At 38.2% G+C, this 24079-nt stretch overlaps 2 protein-coding genes across 2 annotated transcripts; both read right to left on the reverse strand.

Moving 5' to 3' along the window:
* Positions 1-286: 286 nt before the first annotated feature.
* LOC105393507 (ceramide phosphoethanolamine synthase) lies at positions 287-2583 on the reverse strand. Its single transcript, XM_011565279.3, has one exon. The coding sequence runs from the start codon at positions 2082-2084 to the stop codon at positions 966-968; it is 1119 nt and encodes a 372-aa protein (XP_011563581.3). The 5' UTR covers positions 2085-2583; the 3' UTR covers positions 287-965.
* A 7915-nt stretch (positions 2584-10498) lies between these two features.
* Positions 10499-21555, reverse strand: LOC105393505. Its single transcript, XM_011565278.3, has 3 exons — positions 21019-21555; positions 16119-16232; positions 10499-11919 (listed from the first exon to the last, which is right to left on the reverse strand). The coding sequence occupies exons 1-3, from the start codon at positions 21046-21048 to the stop codon at positions 11773-11775; spliced, it is 291 nt and encodes a 96-aa protein (XP_011563580.1). The 5' UTR covers positions 21049-21555; the 3' UTR covers positions 10499-11772.
* Positions 21556-24079: the final 2524 nt, after the last annotated feature.

Below are 24079 nucleotides of genomic sequence, written 5' to 3' on the forward strand. Positions count from 1 at the left end.
GGTGCTTACATAGAGAAACGGGTTCCCTGTACCTACGGCAACCTGATTATGCGAAAGCGCTCATGACATTTAAAAATCCGGGAAATGCTCCGTGAATGAGCGCTTTCACATAATCAGGTTACCGGTACAGATAGATATAGGGAACCCAATTCTCTATGTAAGCACCCTAAAGGCCGATGACCATTGTGCTAAAAAAAATAAAAAACACAAACAATTGCGTAAACTATCAAACACACTGAGATTACTGGAAAAGGTGAGCGTAGGTAAACAAGAATTGAACACATTGTTAAGTTTTTGATAATTATAATCTTCAATGATTTTAGCACAGTAGTTCAGATAATAACATCTATAAACTATAACATAGGTAACCAAAATCTAGCGACAATAACTATGAATAAAAATCGAAACAGACTTATTATATCACACAAGCAACAACCTCTTATACTTAAATAGTGACACCTTCACTTTACATTTGGCAGATTTATTTAAAAACTAAACACTATAATCTAACGGGCAATGAAAAGGTTCCACTCACAAAATGCCGACACCAAAGGACCCCAATTTTTTCAAACATTTATTTTAAAATTTGAACAAAATATCACGGTTAGTAGTTGGTAATATCCTGATGCTCTGTTAAATGTAATTTGATTTAGCAGAAGGCGTCATTAATCTATCATTTTCCGTTGAGTAGTAATTTGGCGCTTTTGCCAGTGGAACCTTTTCATTGCCCGTGAGTGTAATATAAAAAACTTACAGAAACATTATAAATGCTATAGGCTTCACTTTTAACGAATTAAGTACAAATTAAGATTGAATTGTTACTTTAGCCAGTATTCAACTGTAGCTAGACAACATTTTCGTTGCAAACCTAAACAAGGTCAAAAAAGTAGCTTTCTCAATTTCTTGCTGCAAGAAACGTTATTTTACACCACAAAAACGGTCTTACTTCCAGCTAATTCAACAACTCATAAGCAACAATCGGCCCCGGAACTCACAAACAACCTGAACTGAGCTATAAAATACTCAGATATGGCCACGGCAAACAACAAACAGACGTAGCCAGAATGATGCACCATTTTGAAGAAAATCCACGTTTTATCACAAAACACAGCCAGACACAGCAAATGTAGATAACTGTGGGGGTTCAGTAGCCTCCAAAAACTGGTTGCCGTGAAAAAGATGCTCGATCTAAACACTTCTTGACGCTTCATCACGTCAAAGTTCACACAGTTTTCCAGAAGTTCTTGATACACGTCAACGTATCTATTCCACATTAGCGAGGAAAGTAGCAGTTGCCCAGAAAACCAGCAGACGACCTGTGCTATCTTTGGGAACGAAACCTTCGTCTTGTAAGAAATTCCCACTTCGGAGCCATCTTTGTCCATATCCTCTAGAGTATTCATCTCTTTCAGCTGATGGTAAGGAAGAGTGCTGACCGAAGCGCCTCTGTAACCTTTCCTTGGAGGGTTGTTCTTCAGGTAAAAAGTTATTCCGACAATCATCGCTACGACTCCGATCATATCACAGAAGCCATCCACCCAGTACCCTAAAGTCCCGACTTCTGACCTTTCACCTTTAATATGCTTTCTTTCCCTTGCAACATGGCCATCTAAATCATCCAATATTGTCCGTATTTGGTAAAGCACGACTGCAACTCTTCTGGCTGCTAAACTTTGGAAGGTGAAGAGTTTACCGGCAATCAAAGCAATGAAGACGTGAAATATCGAGATCATATTCGGTGTTATAAAAAGCATATTTTCCGATAAACCAGTGCTGATGTCAAAGATGGCACATAGAGGACCGTAGATGTAATGGTTGGTAGAGTCTATCATTAGAGCTTTAACTGTTGGGTGGCATAGTGGGTTGATGGTACATGGTATCCACGTCACTTCTTCGTAGTCGGGTTCAATGGGGCTCAGAGTTGATAAGTTAGACGTTGTATTATCTGGACTGACGTCAAATATGTGCAGTTTGAATCTTCGCATTCGCATGAAGAGAAGAGTGTCCATGATGACACAATAGACGATAACGAATATAAGCAACGCCAGCAGAATCTTGCTAGCCTGTGAGGAAGGCCACATCATTTTGTACTTTGCTGTTTTAACTTTACACGGGTCAAGAGGATTTATGTCTAAAAATAAAAACTACAATACGGCTTCCCTTCACGCCTCGGCCGTAATAGTCTATTGTCATTTGTTTAGCCTTTGTTTCCAAAGAAAAAAAATTGTTAGCGTCCGCTGCAGCGTCCGTTGATATCGGTAAACGTAGATAACGCCCACTAAACTGGCTCCAAAATAGACCGTAGTTATAAAAATATTTCACAAGCACACACAGAATCCCATTAAGGCACAAACATCTACAATCTCATCAAAGATCGATTCTTTCTTCAGAAAGTGTTCGCAACACAACTCCTTTGCTCAAAACTTTTTTGTTTCTAGTCATTATAACTGGCTGTTTATGTTTAGAATGTTCGTTTGTTTTTTAATTTTAAAGTTTGTTGGCGGATGCACGGGCCGTGCGTGCCCCCGTAAGCTGTTCGCTCATTGATTGTAAACACACGGCTTGCGCGCGCAACTTCGCGTCCAACTGACGTCTGTCATTTCAACGTCAACGGTGACAGCTTTGACAGCCCGCGTAAACGTCAAATGTATTTTTTGGTGTTGCCAGGAATGGAATCCGTGAAACTGGTGAAAAAAGAGAGAGAGAGTTAGGTGACTAGGTGAGTGAGTTACACAAAGCTCAGTTAAGTACCTACTTTATTTATTGTGTACTTATTATTTATTTTCATGATTGGTAGGTATTAGTAGAGTCTCTTTCTGTTTATCTGTTTAGTTTTTGTTTTTATTTTTACTAAGTATAAAAGAGAATAAAGTCGGGATCCCCGTAAGGATCATTTTCCTTTGCAGGCATCAGCCATCAATAGCTCGCCCTTGACCAATGGCGTGCAAGCTGACCGAACGGTACTGGCTTTATTGTTGCCAGATGTGCAAACATAGAACAACACGGTCTACGATTTACTCGTTTATCTTGTAACAAAACTTTAGAAAGCTGGCAATAAGTAGTAAGTATGATATATTTTAGCTCCTTAAGAATAAAATTATCAATTATGAATTTACGATAGCTTATTAAAAGAGAACTTCAAATATTACCTAAAATAATGTTGATTGGAGATTATGGAATTTGGGATTAAAACAATTTTTTTTGTAGTTTTATCATAGTTTAATTCCTTCAAAATCCTAATAATTTAATTCCCTAAATATAAAATGAAACAATATTCTAGAATTATATTTAGTTTCATCTAACTCAATCTGAATTATCTGTTTAAGAATAACCAATAATCTATATTTAAATCTGACATCATAAAATGTATACCTATGTATAATAAATAGGGTTGAGTGACAGTCCTGGAAGTAAAAAGATTAATTAAATTCATATTCATATTCTATTGTATTGGTGTTATATTGTAATATGAAGCTATGATTGTGTCACTAAAATAAATCATAACAGATCCAAGGCACATAATGACAGAGCGCCTAGAGCTGCAGATGTTCCAAGGAATTAATGACTGTTAATTTATTTGCGACACTATTTAAGTAAATGATTACAATATCGATAATAGTTTGACACTGTAAAATGCTCTGCGCAGCGCGCCGTCACTATGTGCCTTGGCCCTAATATTATGGTCAACAATCAATTACAATTCACAAGGAAATAAGAAGTATCGATTCAAATAAAAAACCTGATTCATACCTGTATTGATACGGCTGTGCACTGTGCATAGCAGCCACCGGGCGGCCCCCACGTTACTACAGTCAACCTGATAACAGAAAATGCATACGTCTTTAAACGAATCAAACTTATAACGGCCTGAATTTTTGAAAGCATTTTTGTGTTGTGTGAACTTTTGCTGGTATACAGATGTTGAGAAAATTTCATGGTTTTTTAATTATTTGATAACAATAATGATCCGAAAGGGCTTTCGAGGTGGAAAAAATGATTTCGATATACCTACGACCATCTCTATTAAGATATGACACGATTTCAATGGATTTATTGTTTCCCACTGCTGGCCTCTTATGTTTTATACTCCCTGTATCAAAACACATTATGAAATACTAGCACTGCCCGCGAGCTTCGCTTAGCCTTAAAAAGATTTTCCCGTGGGAATTCTGGGATAAAAAGTATCCTATGTTCTTTCTCAGGGTCTAGACAATATGTATACCAAATTTCATTCAAATCCGTTCAGTAGTTTTGGCGTGAAAGAGTAAAAGACAGACAGACAGACAGACAGAAAGACAGACAGACACAGTTACTTTCGCATTTATAATATTAGTTAGGATAGTTAGGATTAGGATAATAGAAATAGGTATATTAATTCAAAAACTTACCGTTGCAAAGCTCGCATTCGTCGGGGGGATAGTGCTCATATCTTAGTGCTGTACATCCACTTCACCAAAACAAAACAGCTGCAGCCGTTCTTCGGTTATGATCTGGGCGCGCCCCGACCGCTGGCGAATGTCCACATGACCTTCGTTCTCAAAGCGTCGCACCCATAAACGCACCGTTTTTCTCTATGAAAAAAAAATAAAGATTTTAGGATACCACATTGGCAACAACCTATATTTAAAAAAAAATTATAACAAAAATAAATTATGTCATACAAACAACAAGTTTATTTTATCATATTGTAGACATATTTGAAATTCAAAAAGTAATGCTTACCGATATTCCTGATTCTCTAGCAAGGACAATTCGGTTCCTGGTTCCGATATCCAAACTCATTTTTTCACAAAAAGCTATCTCACGTCTTACTCACTGCACCAAGTTACGCCAATTGAATACGAAATACAAACTAACGGTAAAAAGACAGAATGACCAAGGATTGCCCAAAAGTCGAAAGTCCGAAAGTAATAAATAAAACAAAGGAAGTAAGAAGAAGAAATAAAAAAAAACATTGCCTGTCATTGGCTAGAAAAGACAGGAGGCGGGGAAAAAGCTATTATGTAGTCTGAGCCTATCTGAAACCTAGTTAAACATTGTGAGATATGGCGTTTCGACTTTCTCCGTGTTCGGCATCATAAGGGTCACAGTGACAGTTAAATAAAGTCCATTTTTCTCTCCACCTTTAGTTTGCAAGGTGCGGGTGCCTATATAAATAGAGTGAGTCGCCCGCGCGCCTCAGTTGGTTTTTGATTTTTGAAGTGAACACTTCGGCAAAATGGCTCAATGTAGCCACGGTTCTCGTCGGCTTCGCTCCGACGTGGAAAAATATAATATTGAATTTGCGGAGTCCTCGCTGCCGGGAGCTGTAGCGTGATGCGGACCAGGCGGCGTGGGGCCTGCCGGCTGCTGCGCACGCAGCCATTGCTGAGGATTTCGCAACGAAGGTTTGAGTTGATAAGCCGTGAGTAAAATGCTATTATTTACTGCTTTTAAAAGCTCAGCCACTGGTCATAATGCTCCGGCGCTTGGGGTTTTTATCCCACGCAGTAGGGTCCGATTCAATAGTCGTGGTGATGATTGATCACATATTCCGGTCCTACTAGTGGCGCTTGAGCTAGATACTTACATTAATGACCGCTTTTAGTAAAGCATATGTTAATTTTATACAGGAAAAAATTATGAAAATATATTTTTCTACCCTCAATTTCTAATATTTTTAGAAAACAGTTGATAAAAACTTTGCTATTACAATAATGCACTTGATTATAGCTTATGTAAGGCTTTACAAACAGGAGCTTTCCAGGACCATCATAGGATTTTTTTACAGGAAGCACGTGGCTCCGAGTTTCAGTATGTTGGGACATTGTGGCATGTGCGGCGAGTAATGTGATCCGCCGGTACCTACCCGCTGAGGGTAGGCAGGCCGATTCGGTGAAATTGAAGTTTAGTGTAAACTGCACCCGGCCCTGTGCTCCCACGCTGGCCGCCGTCTCGTGGCACCTGCATCGCAGCGTACACCCGGCCCTGCGCTCCTGCCCTGGCCACCGGTTCGTGCCACCTGCATCGCAGCATACACCCGGCCCTGTGCTCCTGCGCTGGCCGCCGTCTCGTGCCACCTGCATCGCAGCGTACACCCGGTCCTGGCCCTGGCCACCGGTTTGTGGTACCTGCATCGCTGCATAGACCCAGCCATGCACTCCTGCCCTGGCGGCTGTACACCCGGTCCTGGCCCTGGCCACCGTTTTGTGCCACCTGCATCGCAGTGTACACCCGGTCCTGGCCCTGGCCACCGGTTTGTGCTACCTGCATCGCTGCATAGACCCAGCCATGCACTCCTGCCCTGGCGGCTGTGTTGTTCCACCTGCATCGCTGCGCACACCTGGCACTCCTGTTCTGGTTGCCAGATCCAAACGCCCCCTGTCTGGGAAGTGATTTTATGCTCAGCGGAAACGCCTGCACTATTGCTAGCACGGTCATCATCGTCATCAGCCATCATTATGAGTGACTTCTCTAGAAGGTATCGAGTAACGTGCGCTATTCATCAGTGATTTTGGCATATGCAGACGAACGTTTACTGCCAAGGTTGGTCATGTTAGCCATACAAGGGCACACCAACGAAGCCTGAGTAACCACCTGCAGTCGCCGTAGCCACATCGGCATGGAGGACGACAAATCGGGTAACGTGCACCGCTTCTAAAAGTGTTATAGCACTTCAATTTGATGCCTCCGCTGAGGTATCCTGTTAAAGCAGCTTTCTTCTGAACTGCCCAAAGTGACCTGTAGACTGCTCCTGGGGATAGTTGTGCAATCAATTTTTTTTTTTTTTTTTTTTTTTTTTTTCGATGTCTCTTCTGAAGAAACTGTCTAATGCAGCTTTTGTTCTAAACTGCCTAAAGATCATTGGACTGCTCATGGGAATGGTGACGCACGGTAAGTACAGGAGCGTTACTCTATACTGATGAGAAACGAACGACCGAGAGCTGTCGTGCAATCGGCACGTTTAATACATACAAACAGATAGAGCGGCGCGCGCCGCAGTGCACTGAAAGTTCGTTTTTCGTCATATAAAGTGACCCCCCAGACACTATCTTTAAGTGTCATGACACATCGGCAGATTCCAGCTTTGAGTCTTTTCTTTTCTCGGCTGTGAGCAAAGTGAATCCCACCGGCGAGTGTTCAACCTAAAAGCACTGAGCTAATTCCTGATTTCGTGAAAGTCGCTGTTGCTATACCATACCGCTTCTCAAGTTACCGAACTTATTATGATCCTACTGTCGGGTGATCATGATCAGAGTGCCATCGCGGTTTCTGAGTGGCACCACATTAGCTGTCTTCCTTATGTCCCAGTGGATTGTGAGTGTGTATCCGAGCTCTTTGTTGAAAAATGCGTGAACCTCCTACGCAGCAGCTGTCTACTATATAGTTGTGTATCGAATAAATCGAGTAACGGTGCTCTTGCACGAGACGACTACCTTTTGGTAAAATTATAACTTCCACTATTCTGGGAACATGCATATACCTACTGTGTACTGTGTATCACATCACGTGTAGCCGCAGCCTTACTCAAATTACTGGGCTAGATAATAAACAATGGCAGTCGTCATTAAATTTCTATGAATTCATCATTTGGAGCACAATTCAAAGGATGAAAGTACCTATTCATGCCTAAACGGCTTCTCAATGAAAATGTATTTTTAATTCGATTCTGGCGCAAACGTTTCATAACTATTTTTCAACACTGTATCTGCTGAAACTTCTTAGACTGACTGGTGCAGACGTGCCGTTTTCACAATTCCATTTTGAGTAATCCTCAACTTTTTTATGGATCTTTCAGTTAGTTACGTAGGTAACTAGTTACCAAGTAAAATGTTTGTACTCGCATCTGATTGGAGCTCTCTGGTATATATATCTACTAAGCTAGTACAGAGTTATAACCGGGCAGTGGTGACGTGGCGTCGTGGTAGCTGCTTGATTTATTAGAGTTTGCTGAAAACTTTCAAAATAAGTAATAATTATTAGTCATAACTCTTTGCAGTTCTTTCAGAATGCAATATCAGGTCGCTGAAGTAGGTAACCTTCCTTAGCTGGGTATCAACAACAAGCCTTTTTGTTTTGAAGAATGTCATAGTTATTCACCGTTCCACTGTCATATCGATGTCCAAGGACTTTTTCTTTGGTATAGCTTACTACCTAAGTTTACCTATAGATAGCCGCAAGCTATCTGCTGTTGGCGAACTGTCAGTTCTGATTGATAAGTCAGGCTCGAGGTGGCTCGTCCAACTGTCCATGTTCCCGCCACCATGATTGTTGCTTCCACAGATTAGAGAGTCTATGTTGGCTGTCGTTGCATCAGGTCTGATCAGGTACAACTAACATCTTTACGTACCATCTTTATTTAATCGAGCTATTTTATTTTGTGTTGTCTTGGTTGACTTAATGGTTTTAAAATTTAACCTACAACAATGTAAGTAGGTACCTAGTGTACCTACTTACGTACCTTTGAAGTTGCAACAAGGCGAAGCCTAAATTAAGGTTTTGGCCGGGACCTACCCTTAGTGTTGACGAACATACCTAAAGGTGACCTTGTTAATGTTTTTCATATGAAGTACTGAACATTTTACTTATCCTGGTGGCATGACTGATCATTTACTTACCCAGTTAAGACATGTTAGCCGGGTTTCATTTATCAACTATTATAATTGTTATTGTTGTGTTAATCAATCTTTATTAATTGATGTCATCTACCAAGGAATGCTGCCAGAGCTCATAATATTCACACCATGATGATACAGAATGATAGTAGCCCACAAAATCGGTGCAAAGGCTTATAAAATAACTTTCCTTCCTAGTAGGACTGCACAGGAACTCGTTAACCGCCGAGTTAGTTAGAATACAAAATTAGACTGTGTGTTACTTGTCAATCTAGAATATGAATATGGTGACCTGCATCGTGTTTTGAAAAACTGAATACTTAGTTATCCGCCAGTGTCACAGCCTTCATCTAATCTTTTCCAGTAGCTGATGAGGCTGAGATATTTAGTAAAATTATCTTCCCTTCAAGCACCACTCCTCGTTCCAAGGACTAGATGCCGCGCCAGGTGTTGCAGGTCGTGTCGTCGTACGGGGCTGACTGAGCAGGTCCACGAGGCTCCAGGGTCGGCTGCTGCATTTCTGAGGTCAGTCCAGAATTACATACCCTAGTCAGCATGTGCTGGCCTGAGCCCCAGCGGGCTGGATCGATATTCTACATTTTACAGCTTTTAAATATTGTTGCAAAGTATTTCACTGGTTCCATCCATTCGGCTAGTGTATGTTAAAAATATTGCCTTGACAATAACAAGATTTTGATTAATAATTACTTATAAGTATTGCTTTCGAAGAGGCACTGTGTGTATCCATATGTATAATACCTACCTATATGAATAGGTACATACCTTCCATAACTTTCTGACAAGTCAGGAATAATAAGGAAGTACTTCAGTCTTATGTATACTTATACCTTTCTTTTTAGTATATCTACTACCTAGAAATCTATGCATTATAAATTTATAGATTCAAATATTTATCTACTGATATACTCATCAGTAGCTTATGGGTCACAGTTGGTTTTCTCTCCACCATGCGATAATAAACACATCTCACAATGTTTAACTAGGTTTCAGATAGGCTCAGACTACATAATAGACGCATTTTTCATGAAATAAAAATGACATATTATGTATCTAGCCTATCTGAAACCTAGTCATTTCTGCATGGTGATATTACAACTGAGGCGCGCGGGCGACTCACTCTATTTATATAGGCACCCGCACCTTGCAAACTAAAGGTGGAGAGAAAAATGGACTTTATTTAACTGTCACTGTGACCCTTATGATGCCGAACACGGAGAAAGTCGAAACGCCATATCTCACAATGTTTAACTAGGTTTCAGATAGGCTAGATACATAATATGTCATTTTTATTTCAGGAAAAATGCGTCTATTTGGGCTTGCAAAGGATTTTGTTTTTCAATCGGCAACCGACTTTTTTCCCATGTACCCCACCTTACCCTACATTAACTATTTCGGTAAAGGCAATATAAATTGTCTAGATATTCTATAGGCACTGTAAATAAAACAAATGAATATTATGATCAAACTAAGCATGTTACGATACGATAATAATAAACTTATATTATAATCGTTTCAGAAAAACTTATAACGACTAGCGCCTGAAGCAAAAATTATAGCAATGTAACAAATCATATACTTAGAGGGTGCTCAAAGTACTGTTGTAAAAAAAGCTAATACATTTTAAATAACCGGATAAATTATGATTAGTAAAGAAGAATTTATGGCATTAGCGTGTCGGTGACAAACACTACAGCTGAACTAGGGTTTGTCAATGTTTGACTCCAACATTAGGTATTATCTATTTCTCACATAACTTTTAGATATTACCTATATTATTCAAAATAATCAGCCGTAAGGAAAGGCAAAGAAAAATACTCCACTGAATTTTGATGATAACATGAAATTTATGAAAAGAATCAATAAAAAAAGAATAAAACAGCATATAAGGTATGAGTATTTATTTATATTTAGGTACTTATGTAACTAATATTTCACAGCCATGTAATGAGGCAGGGGATCCATGCATCACAGATGTATTAAAATTAGAATCACATTTTAATACAACTCTTATTGCGGCACAACAAGGTATATTTTACTTCACAACTTCATTGTATACAAAATTACAAGGAGCGCCATCTATTGAGCTTTTTTGTAGTTACCTTACCTTCCGTAGTTTGCTTTTTAGTACCTAAAGTAAATAAAAAATGTGCGTTGAGCCTACATATTTATGTTAAAGTGTTATTTTTAAAAATTTATGCATAATTTCAATTATTTTCACGAAACTATATACCTAGTTACATATAGGTACGATTTTGGAACAAGACTTTGCAAACTGATTTGTAAATTACATAATTACAAAATTTTCATAAGTATTGCAACATTTCGGGTTTTTATAATAATGATATATGACCTCTGCACTCGTTTTTGTTTTACGCAAATAATCTTAATTTTTAAATTATAAATAAGTATCACATTTTTAATTGCCTAATTATAATATAAAGTTATCTACTTAAATTTAAGTAGGTAAGTAGTTGCTAATTTACAAGTTGGCACACCTTTAATTGGGGTTTTCTACAAAAAATATTTTCTTACACTGATCACATCATAACCCGTAACGATAATCATATTATATTTAGGATTTAAAACAACAAAGATAATGAGAATTATATATAAACCTACTGGTTAATATATGATTTCCCAAAACACTACATAACACATGCACTTCTAAGATAGAAGCAGAGACACGAAGGAAGAACGAAGCTCTTTTACATTAATTGGTTGTATCTCATATTATACATTATTATCTATAGCCGTCTCCTATTTAAGTATTCTATCGCCAGAAAACTTCGCATTCATAAAAGTTGTGGCCTTTAAAACAAAGCTTTTAAAATTTACAAATGTTTCTTTTTCACCTTCCTAACATTTCCCGCATTTTGAGTCAGCTTTTTTATTTTATTCAAGTTTACCCTATCCTCTGTCATACTCTCATATATTCTTCATACTCTGCCAAATTACTTTCACACATATTCACAAACTGTTTTACTAGGCGGTCTGTCATAATTCACCTCAAACTCGTCTCATTCCTCATCGATTTTTTCTCTTACTTTCTTCAAATCCGTGTCTAAATCTAAACCTAATGATATGTCTTAGTTTACGTGTTCCGTTAAGGCATCATTTGGTTTGTCTGATAGTGACCTGTCATTGGATTATCGTCTATTCAGTAGAAGTCGTTTTGCCTTCGTCCGAAGTAGACGTAGTCACTGCACCACTTCCTGGCTTGAAGGTCGGTAGAGCAACATGAGGGTAGGGCGATGGTGGATTTCGTCAGCTTGGCACACCGCTGGCAAAGGTCTAGGAGTTCATCCTGTAAGAAAGAAATGCTACGTTCAGATTGTGGAATAAACTTTTTGTTGTAGACAAAGAAAATAAGGCAAATACACCTAGTAGATAACCTATGCATGTACTTGTATTTAAACAATATGTTTATTGTTCTATTTGTAATGATTGAATTTATAACCGTTGGCAATTTAATCGAACTTAACTCATTCAAAAGTATTCAAATGTGTTCTAAATCTTATCTTATAGATAATGAGGTCATCTAGATATAAAAGCACTGCTATTGGTCTGTTTAACACATTCAATTTAAGGTAGGATGCAAGGAGCAATGTAATTTATCTTACAAATTATAGTGAATTCGTATTTTTTTTGGTAGCAAACAATATCTATCTCATTCGCCTACAGTCTGACCAATGTGAACTATACGAATCAGATAAAATCCATTTCCGAAATCGACCGCCCCTAATTAATTTTAAGAGTTAACAACTATCTGTATGTTTTAGCTTTATAATCGTATTCGCTATTACCACTTTTATCAGTCAAAGTCGAACCACGACTTTAAGCACCAATGTGAGGCGTGATGTCTCGCAAAAATCACGTTTATTTGTGAGGTGTGGAGATTCGTGTCTCTGCTTATATCTTTCGGCAAAAGTTATTAAAGTATAATGATTCATTTGGTCACTAGTCTGGATACAAGTTCGAGTATCAGTCGAAACTCATTGAACTGTTGATCCCGGAATGAGAAGAGACGTAGTTTTTATTACTTTTTATCTATTTTGACGACGCCGCCCTATTTTTATATCCGCTTGATCTGCTCTCATATAGAAAGTTATGAAGGGTTTTTTCGGTCTGTATCATGAAAAATTATTCATAATGCTCATATTTTGAATGAAGTAGAGCTAGATAGGTATATGCCCGTTGTACAGTATCTACCCAAGACCTAGTATGCAATGGTTTGTAAGGTCGCGTACCTCAAAAGGACAAATACAATACCAGCAAAGTTGACCAAAATCAAGTTGCAAAAAACGCCTACTTTGATGATGTAAATCAAATTCGAATTCATAGGGTATTTCCAGGAAATAAGCAGATAACGGTAAAACCACTAAAACTTTTAGTGGTGGAGAAACCGCCAAAGATTTACTATAACTCAGATAATATACAGCTAACTAGTCACGTATTTAAACAATTCTATATCTATGGCGGCAATCGGGCTAAAATTATAGCTAATCAAATACATCTAATATACATAATTATGTACGTCGTACAATCTTACTACAGCAGGAATTATGATGCTGATAGAGCAAAACACTACAATTCGTTCTTATCATCCATGATTGTTCACAATTTAGACGAATGTACGCGTGGTCTATAGCTGATAATCATTACGATATCACTGCGATCAGTGGGCCATTATAAGTGTAATTTTGGCGCCTGATAAAAAGATTAGACGCATCAAACGTCGAAAATAGAAAGACAAGGCGACAATTATGTAATTGTTATCATTGTAACCTATATTTTTACATACGTTTTGCTAATAATTTGAATTAGCATGTATGAAACACAATGTTAAAGTTTAAAGTATTGCGATCTGCCGTTCATCCTAAGTTATACCTAACATTTCTTAATTGTTAAAACTTTGAAATATTTATAAGGATATTGTTACTCACATAAAAACACGAAATTATGAAATCTAAAATGTAAGAAGATGCTATCGAAGACTAGTTGATGTTGTGCCCAATTTGGGTAAAAACATCAAAGCTCAGTGTTTTTGAGTTATGCCCCTTTATTACGAAAGCTATAATATCTGGGGTAAAAATAACCTCTAAGTGCTGATTTTTCAATAGTCAGATAAAAGTTATCTGAGGAATAATGCTCATGCTGTCGCGACAGAATGTTTGTATAAGACATTGACAGGAACAATTTTATTCCTCAGATATCATTTATCCGACTATTGAAAAATCAGCCCTTATACTTATAAATTTTAATAGTGTTTGAAAATGTCCGTAAATCAATATGCAGCCGTTTTAAATAAGAATGGTCCATAGACGATGCACAATCTGGAACCACGCGCCGTTTTAGCGATAAACTTACACAGATTAGTTTGCTTTATTTATTTATTTATACTGAAATCTCTAATTACGGTTGTACCTCGGTCGCTGATAAAGAGAGATATTCAATTAATTAGCACAGAAATTGCGTAACGATTTCTCTATAATTGCTCTTAGAGCTCTTAGACATTCCTTAGGCGATCACTGTTATCGTGAAGTTACTTTGTATCTTCAATGAATAAATTTTAATACAGCAACTGATTAAATTAGTTACAATGTTTTACTGAAAAAATCGTTAGAACAACACTTCCTAACCAATTAATTAATGAATAAACTCCATGCATTTAAGGTTTTCTGTAAAATCGATAGGGATCTTTTAAAAAATCTATTCTGTACTTAGATAAGATTATCAAAATGTTATTTGTTTATTCTTCCCGTGTCGTTGATCTCATCATACTGGGGCCAGTCAGGGGTCAGTCAGGGGTCAATATTACACAGGCTGCACTCGGAAAAGTCATGTGACTGTGAGACTTAACATGGAAATCTTAGATTAACAATATACGAACTAGATGGAGCGTCAGAGCAAAAAACACATCTCGACAAATAACACTTCACTTCTACCATTGAGCTCTTATTTCGAATTAAGTTCGGTTAGAAGATGTGTGACTTTATTCATTGGTACTTACAATATTTATCACTAGCTGTCCCCGCGCGCTTCGCTTCGCCTTAAAAAGTTTTCCCGTGGGAATTCCGGGATAAAAAGTAGCCTATGTTCTTTGCCAGGGTCTAGACCATATCTATACCAAATTTCATTCAAATCCGTTCAGTAGTTTTGGCGTGAAAGAGTAACAGACAGACAGACAGACAGAGACAGTTACTTTCGCATTTATAATATTAGTTAGGATTAGATTGAACTTAGAACGGTTTGACAGTAAACAAAATGCGTACAGCTTTTTGCTTTGTCTTTGTATGTGACACACCATACAAACCATTGTTGGAAATGAGACCTGAAGGAAGGCGTAAGAGAGGACGACCAAGAAAGACGTGGCTTGACTGTGTGAAAGAAGATATGAGAGAGTGTGGAGTGAATGAGGTATGACAGAGGACAGGGCAAAATGGCGTGACATTACGCAAAAAGCCGACCCTAAATAAGGACAAGGCTAGGAAGAAGAAGAAGAAGACAGCATCTTGTTCGTATATTGTTAATCTAAGATGGAAACATGGAAATGGTCACACATGAGTAAACTTCAAGCTACCGCCTTAGATTGCCGTACCGGTGACCCCTGGAGGACCTCGATTAGTGAAGCTTTTGTTATGATAACATACTTTGATAATGCGGTTGTTTAATTATAGATTTGCATCTTGACGTCTTATGATTAGTATCCATCTTATAGATCCAGAATACTACGTCCTTCTTTTGATAAAACCTAACACATTAATTTTCTTAAGGTTAACGTCCACTTTTCGGCATCGTACCCAACGAACGCATCGCATTCAGTATTCTTTGTACTTATAGAAATTCACACAAGTGTGTCCACTTCATCGGCATTGCTTATGTCGGCATTACCTAAATCAAATCTATGTGTGTTTTTTCAGTCCGTATACTGTCAAAGCAATGCAGCTATATGTATAATACTGAGAAGTCAACATTAGCTTAAAGTTTATATTTAACTGAAATCTCGAGCGGTGGTAGCTCAGTCAGGTAAGCGCTCGTAAGCCAGAGATGCGGGTTTGAATCTTGGCACTGACATATGTACCCACGAAGTACTCGTACATGTGAAGGAAAACGTCGTGAGGAAACCTGCACATCTAGATTCTAGATGTGTAACCTAAGTGCATTGTACTCATTCAAAAACGGCGACACGGCGCTTGACTCTATCACGTGAGTACAAATGTACAGCGAAAAGCAGGTGACGCTTGAGAGTTACCTCTGACTACCCCTTCGGGGATAACAGTAGTGAGCATATGCAGGGTGTTGCAAAAAGGATATAATATATACTAAGCCGAAACCTACATGTGCAGCATGGTTTTACGCGAATTTTGAAATTCTGATTTCAGTTTCGGGCTTAGATATACCATGCTGCACATGTAGGTTTCGGCTTGGTATACCCTTTTTGCGACACCCTGTATGTACATATTGTATGTGTTCTATCTGTAATTCAGCAGTAACAATACTCACATCAGTATGACACTCTGCGGACTGTGTGAAGACCCCGCTGTCGGGGGCGAGGCGCGGGGGGCGCGCGGCGGCGGGGGACAGGCAGAGGCTCAGCAGCAGACACGGCAGGAGGCGCTGGGGACGAGACAGACGAGGGGTTAACCATGGAAGTAGAAAAAAAGGCGGAAGAAATCTCGCTAACTAAACACCGAGGAAGAGCGGTGGTAGCTCAGTCGGGTAAGCGCCCGCTTCTCACGCCAGAGATGCGGGTTCGATCCCGGCGCTGACATGTACCAATGAGTTCTTTTAACTTAAGTACAATGTATACCATCGCTCTTACGGTGAAGGAAAACATCGTGAGGAAACCTGCATATCTAGATCTAGCACATCTAGATATGTGAACCCACCAACCCGCAGTGGACCAGCGTGGTGTGGAAATGGTCCAAGCTTAGGAAGGCAGTTTAGACCTTGGGGATATGCACAAAGGTTCAATTCGAGAGAGCCAGGTGCAGGTACTTACACCCCCACAGAGAATAGAATAGAATAGAACACTGAGGCACAAAAATGGCGGCGACATGACTGTGTGTGTGTGCGTAGGTGCGAACTGACTTACTTTAAGTCTGAATGTTTTAAATGGAAGGATAGACTACGCCCGTCAGAACGTCAGGACAGCAGGCGCTGGGACGAGAGGCTACGTTAGGAGGCATATACTTCTAGTAGGGTATGGGGAGAGACTAGCTAAAGGCCTAAAGGCCATATACAAGGTGTTGCAAAAAAGGTAAACTAAGCCGAAGGGGGGTGACTCAGGTGGTCTAAACTAAACCAGCTTAGCTCGCGGTGTGCATCTCGTATTTATAACAAATATTCTAAGGGTGAGGCCCCATTGTAGCGTTGCGTCTTTTCATTGAGACGACGCAACGCACTGGGCCTCGCCTAACCAGCATTCTTTATGTGTTATTACCCGAAATGTTATTGATAAGTAAAGTGAAGAATTGAAGAACAAATCCCTTACATCCGTTTATTGCCGACGTCATAAGAACGAGCCCTCAATATTACTATTAGTACAATATTTATTTACAAACAAACATTTTACGCAATATTTGTGTGGTGTGATGTCTTTATCTGGACCCCCAGCGAACGTACTAAGTGTACTCACTGTACTCAAAGTGGGGCAGTGTGGCAACACCATGATAAAACGAACTCCGGTTACCTTAGATCAACAATGTGCTAACAAGATGGTGCGTCACACACAAAAACAAAGCGTTTTAAGTTCAACCTAATGACAACCATTGTACGTAATTAAGTTAAAATAAGAGCTTAGTGGTAGAAGTGGGGTGTTATTTGTACCTAGAGACGTTTCTTTTGCACTGACACTCTATATTGTTCATGTATTGTTTGTCTAAGCCGGTTAAGTACCTTCGGGGAACTTGAAACAATATCCCATGCTCAACTAGTCGTGCAAGCGAGTATGTTTGTAGAGAACAAGCGGGCAGGCTTTAAGCGATTGTAAGCTTTAAGGAAGGTCTAAGGTTCCTCGATAGTATTAAGTACTATCGAGGAACCTTAGACCTGTTCTTGGTTGTTATTGTTTTTATTCAAGAACCATAGAAGGTCTGGTGGTTTCGAAATGGATGAATATTCCTGTTTTGTTAGTTTATAACGAATACCTACGTAATATGTAATACTAGCTGTTCCCGCGAGCTTCGCTTCGCCTTAAAAAGTTTTCCCGTGGGAATTCCGAGATAAAAAGTAGCCCATGTTCTTTCCCAGGGTCTATACCATATTATGTATACCAAATTTCATTGAAATCCGTTCAGTTTTGGCGTGAAAGAGTAACAGAGAGACAGACTGACAGACACAGTTACTTTCGGCTTACCCTTAGTACCTATACCCTTTTTGCAACACCCTGTATACATTATGCTAGCAAAAAATTACATTTACGGAAATATGAGTGTCGAATTTAATTAAAGAAGGTTTTGACAGCTCTAAAATTAGAATTTGAATCCTTCAGAATCGACATCATTGTCCCAGTTATAAAGCTATGATGAGGTAATATAGTAAAAAGTTTTCTCGTGGGAAATTCGGAAAAAATAAAAGGTATCCTTACACACTCACGAGAAATGAAAAAGTTCTACTTAATTTTAATAATAATATTTTTTTAATATGTGGGGACATCTCACACACGGCCATCCGACCCCAAGCTAGGCAGAACCTGTGTTACGGGTATCGGACAGCTGATATATCTACACAAATACATAGATAGATAAATACTAAATATAAATATAAATATCAACACCCAAGACCCGAGTACAAATATCTGTCTTTAAACAAATATCTGCCCCAGCCGGGAATCGAACCCGGGACCTTCGGCATAGCAGTCAGGGCCACTAACCACTACGCCATTCGGTCGCCTTACAAAATGCCGAAACCAAATGGCGCCAATTTTTAAAACATTTACTTACTTACTTTATTTTATTTCGAGCATAATATATATAAGTACGTTTAAATAATATTCTGATGCGCTGTTAAATGTTCTTCAATATCGCAGAAGGCGTCATTAAGCTAGGCTTTTCCGTTTAGGAGTAATTTAGTGCTATTGTCACTGAAACTTTTTCATTAACCCTTCCTTCATTGGAAGGAGACCCATGGCCCAGCAGACATAGGCAAAGATCAGACGAAAATGAACCCTCGAGAGCGGTGGTGGCGTAATGGATAAGTCTTCGTCCTCTCAACCGAGAGGCCGTGGGTTCAAATCCTGGCCTGTACCAATGAATTCTTTCAATTATGTTTTCAATTAAGGAGTTTAAGTACAATAATACCTACCAAGTGCTCTTACGGTGATGGAAAACATCGTGAGGAAACCTGCACATCTAGATTCTACATGTGTATCCTAAATTGCATTGTATACTTATTCCAAAAAACTACAAATGTGCTGCGATAAGTGAGTGGCTCGCTTGTGAGCCACCTCTGACTACCCCTTCGGGGCTTACAGTCGTGAGTGCATATATATATGTATGTAAATGAACCCTCGCCCTTAATCCAATGGCAGGTCCAATACTCATTATTTTCCTTATAATTATATCGTGCGCTTAGCAACCAATCTACTGATAAACTGACGCCTTTTAGTTATTAATAGGTGCACAAATTATTATAATAATGGACATAATTAGGCCATGTTTGCGTAGAATGCACAGATTGCGCTGTTTTGCTATAAACAAACGGTTTAGGTTAGTAACCACACCTTTTTCAATGAATCACACTGTACAGGGTGCCTAAAAACATGTACTTATCATTAGCCAAAAAAGACTCGCAAACAAAAATTATAAAAAACTGTTTGAATACTTATTAAAATTGATTTTATTATTTTATGCATTATATTTAAACAAGTGTTTAAGTGGGTGCAGCAATGCACCTCTGCCTACCCCGCAAGGGAGTACATTAGTACAAGGCGTGAGTGCGTGTTTTATTTTTATTAAACAAAAGTAAAATGGTGAAATGGTGGTAGAGTAATATGACTTTTGACAAGTAATTCTAATATTCTACGTCGAAAAAATAAACGATTTAATTTCATTTCATTTCTGCATTTGATCTAAATTTGGTTTTGGGGCCATAATATTCTTACCATACGTTTTCGAGGCATGTGTCAAACTTGCGCTAGCGATTAAAAATTGCTTAATATATAGTATTCCGATTTCGATTTATTATGGCAATAAAATATTTGATTTGATTTATTCACTAAATAAAATTATACAAAACTAATGTTTTTTTTACCATTTACTTTTGGAAGGCTATTTTTTTGGGCTCTGTTTTGATAAAATAAATATTAAGTGAGTACCTAGTTATGGAGATAAAAGTAGGTTCTTAAACACTTTTCGGGAGCCTCTGTAAAAATTACCATACATACTCAAATTAAGACTTACGGGGTTTAAAAAGAGAAAGTTTTGAAAAATCGCTAAAGAATTGAAATACTTTTTCCATAGAAACTCTTTGTAGGTACTCACGTGATGGTGGCGAGACTGAAATACTAAATCGGCATTTTGTAGGTACTTAGTACTTTTTTGTTTCTCGTGAGTGTATAATAATTACTAATTTATTACCTATCAATAAAGTAATTAAACTCCCGTATTTATAAAGTGTCTGATAGGGTGTAATTTATATTGTTTGTTGTTGTGCGTCGTTCAGTGATTATTGGAATAAACCCGTTTAAATTGGTTTTAAGCTCATAATTTAATAATAATTTATGTACAGACAGCAGAAGAATTAAAGCTCAGTTTATAGGAAGTACCTACGACATTTTGTTACTATTATTCTTACCTATACCTACTTACTTTGTAAGATGTAGCATGGTTCTTATATATGACGATTGATTTAAAGATTCTGAGGCCTGGTAGGCCTCAGTATCTAAATAAATAAATGTTAAAATTAAATAAATGTTATTTTTCGAAACAAATAGGTAGGAAATGTATAGATTTGACATCTATGACATAGGTATCAGCTAATATTTTTTTTACAAAAAACTTTTTTAGTTAAATATTAATTGTACAAAGTATAAAGCTTTTTATTCTATGTCACCAAAAATATATATATTTTATGTCCTCAAAAAAAATAGCTTTAAGTATTAATATTTTTCGTCAAATCACATGTGTCATCATTAGCTGTGGTCGAATATATAAATATTAGATTCGCGATTAAATGGTAAAAAAAGTGCTGAAATAGCCCTGCAAAAACTATGCAAGTTATAGGTAGTCTAAGTACGATCTATACTTAAAACAAAAAATATAAACAATCAGATTAGCTTCTCTTGACACATGAATTAAAAACGGTTAGTTTTGCTGTATAGTCCCAAAGTAAAGATAACGAATAAATTTAAAAAAATCCTTACACCAAAAAATAACTTAATACAAACAAAATTAAAACTCACGTGTAAACCAAAAACCGACGACAGCAACATGACTCCAAATTCAAAAAGACAAACTCCAACAAAAAAAGCACGCAGAAACTCCCGAACGAAAAGTTCCAAATCCAAACCGCGGCGTAAATCGACGATATCTTTTTTACAAATTCCAAATTTAAATTTTCGTTCGCGCGCGGAAACTTCGATTTACTTTTTATTGACAAAAGAGTCTCGTAAGCTATTTTATTGCTCTATGCTTCTGGGAGGAACTAGTGATTTTTTTCCGTCACACCTCTACATATACCCGCGTGCTCGTACCGTCTGCAATACTGTCTGGGCTTGTTGCTGATATGATAACGCTGTGAGAGTATTATCGACAGTGTCGTAGCTTCGTACTGTGGAACCAACTAGTAAATCGAGTGCGATTCTGAAGGCGGGATTTTAACATTACAGCCGTCAAAAAACGCTAAACGTACGTTACCGACATCGCTGTCAAAATATGCAAGCTGAACTGGCAATGTACTGGTAATATCTGTCGAAGAACCGATAATCGTTGGGGTAGACGAGTTCTCGACTGGAGACCACTAACAGGCAAACGTAGCGTGGGACGCCCTCCTGCCCGATGGACTGACGACCTTAGGCGGGTAGCTGGTAGTGGTTGGATGAGCAAGGCCGAGGACCGAATGTTGTGGCGCTCCTTAGGAGAGGCCTATGTCGGATGGATGATTAATGCAGTGGATGATTATTGGCTGATGATAATCCGCATGGGTAAGTTACGCCATTCATAGGGTACACACATATACTCGTTAGCTTTCCTTTCTTCTTAGAGTGTCCTAATATACAAAAGTCGTTCAGAATGACCCCATGAGTCGTCCCCTTTTGGCTCAGTACTCCACTTTAGCAGCACCCTGGCATAGACTAAGTGACATGACATAGACTAAGTCTATGACCCTGCAGAACTAGACTACGGAAAAGTTTTATCTAGGATTTATCAGGGTATACTATGAATAAGTACATAACAGTCCAACTATAAAGTCGTGAAAACGGAAGTGGATCCTAACTAATTGTATAAGATCGCATTTAATCGATCTGTTATATTTATTAAAGGACAAATCCGTTAAAAATCCATAGTCAAATGGTATTTAATTTTTAAAATGTATGTAAAAGTAAGTAAATAACCGATGATCATAAAAAGTTTTAGCAAAATCGCACTCTTCGATGTCAGGATTTTATAGTTTGACTGTAGCTGTAATACTGGCCAAACTATACCTTCACCAGATATCACCGGAGTTCACAAGATGTCACATACCTGAGACAAATAGATAGAAAACTGACACGAGTGTTGTTCTTATTACTCATTGGCAGCCGCGCGAGGCGTGGGACACCACCGGACCGACGACCTGCGGGGCTAGCACCACCGAGCATTAGTCATTAACAATTTGTCGAATCTAACGTAACTTGTATAATATATTTGACTTACCAATGAGCTTTTTGGAATTTATTTAAAATGAATCATTACCGTCGATCTAACGGAAAACATCGTGAGGAAACCTGCATATAATTATCTAGACCTAGCACTTCTAGATGTTTGAACTCTTGGGTCACACATCTAGATCTAGATCTAGATCCCTCAATGGACCAGCGCGATGGGAAATGGTCAAATTGCCAATGTGTTCTTAAAGCATTGCTTATCTGTCAAATCTGACAAAACTTGTATGGATGTGATAGATATAGTTACTCGTTACTTGTACCTAGTAGGTACCTACATTTAATTTATGGCATAATAAATAAATGAAATAAATAAATATAAGCGATGCGATGCTGCTTAATGTTTTTTTTTTTTTGTTAAACGGCTCGTCAAAGTTTGCGCGATCCATCAGTGAATGCGAGGCCGTGTATGCGAGATCCGTTATCGACGTCGATAAACTCGTTTAATCCCACAAATCACAGCGCCATATTGATGATGAAACGCGATATAGTTACGTTTATCCACGTCGATAACGAACCCGTGTAGCGGCGGCACTCTCTTGGGTCAACTCGAACTAGCATGCGTCGTTTAACCACACGTTAATGTGTCGGTGGTAGTACGGAAGCTGGTCACACTGCACAATACAAAGTAGGTCCGACCGAAACTGGTTTTCGGTCAAATATACAGGGTGTTGCAAAAAGGGAATACTAAGCCGTAACCTACATGGCAATTTTGAAATTCTGATTTCATTTTCGGGCTTAGATATACCATGTTGCACATGCAGGCTTCGGCTTGGTACACCCTTTTAGCAACACATTTTGTAGAATTTCATAAAATACTGAAATTTGGTGCATTATTGTACATTAGTTAGGACATGAAATGGGAACAAAGTACCTAGTAAGTTTGTTGTACTTAATAATTTAGAACAGGGCTGCGAGCGCGGACGTCCGCCGAAAAAGAAGTTAGGCGACCACTTCGAAATCAGTTTCGATTTCGGCAAAAGTTTCGGCCAAAATTGGCCGAAACCAAAACAGCCGCCGAAACTTGATTGTTGGCCGAAACTCGGTTGAAACCGAAACCTAAGTAATACTGTTACATACATATAAAATATAGTTTCAGTGTAACCAGTTCATTTTAACCATACAAACCTTGGTTTCATTCGAGAGAGGCAGGTGCAGGTGCTTAAAAATAAATAAAATAAAAATAGTTTTATTGTTCAAGTAAAGGTACATTTATTTATTTATTTATTTATTTACACACACACATTGTAATTGTAACATAACAGGAACACAAAACCCAAATCGTTACAATATTAATTTAACATATAGCATTGATTCAACATTATAGAAGTTACAGTATTACTATTACCCTTATGTACTAAGATATGGAAAACTTCCAATACCTGTACTAGATATAATCTGTATTACAGGTATCAGTGCCCTCCTTGGAATTGTTCTACTATAGTTAGGATGTAATCGTTTTTTACATGTTTATGTAGGTACTTAATTTGTTTTTCAAGTTAGGTTATATTTTAGGTAGGTACCTTTAAAATTACATAAAAATGAAAAGGCTTACACCCGCACCGAGAATAGAATAGACCTCCATATCATGGCACGACCA

The sequence above is a fragment of the Plutella xylostella genome, chromosome 31 (genome assembly GCF_932276165.1).
Source record: "Plutella xylostella chromosome 31, ilPluXylo3.1, whole genome shotgun sequence".
In the NCBI taxonomy this organism is placed as follows: Eukaryota; Metazoa; Arthropoda; class Insecta; order Lepidoptera; family Plutellidae; genus Plutella; species Plutella xylostella.

Excerpts from the sequence above, each read along its gene's own strand:
- LOC105393507 (XM_011565279.3), bottom strand. The coding sequence starts at position 2,084 with ATGATGTGGCCTTCCTCACAGGCTAGCAAGATTCTGCTGGCGTTGCTT.
- LOC105393505 (XM_011565278.3), bottom strand. The coding sequence starts at position 21,048 with ATGTTGCTGTCGTCGGTTTTTGGTTTACAC. Across the intron at positions 16,233-21,018 it reads CGTCGGTTTTTGGTTTACAC|CGCCTCCTGCCGTGTCTGCT; the intron begins GTGAGTTTTAAT and ends TCTCGTCCCCAG. Across the intron at positions 11,920-16,118 it reads CCGCAGAGTGTCATACTGAT|GATGAACTCCTAGACCTTTG; the intron begins GTGAGTATTGTT and ends TCTTTCTTACAG.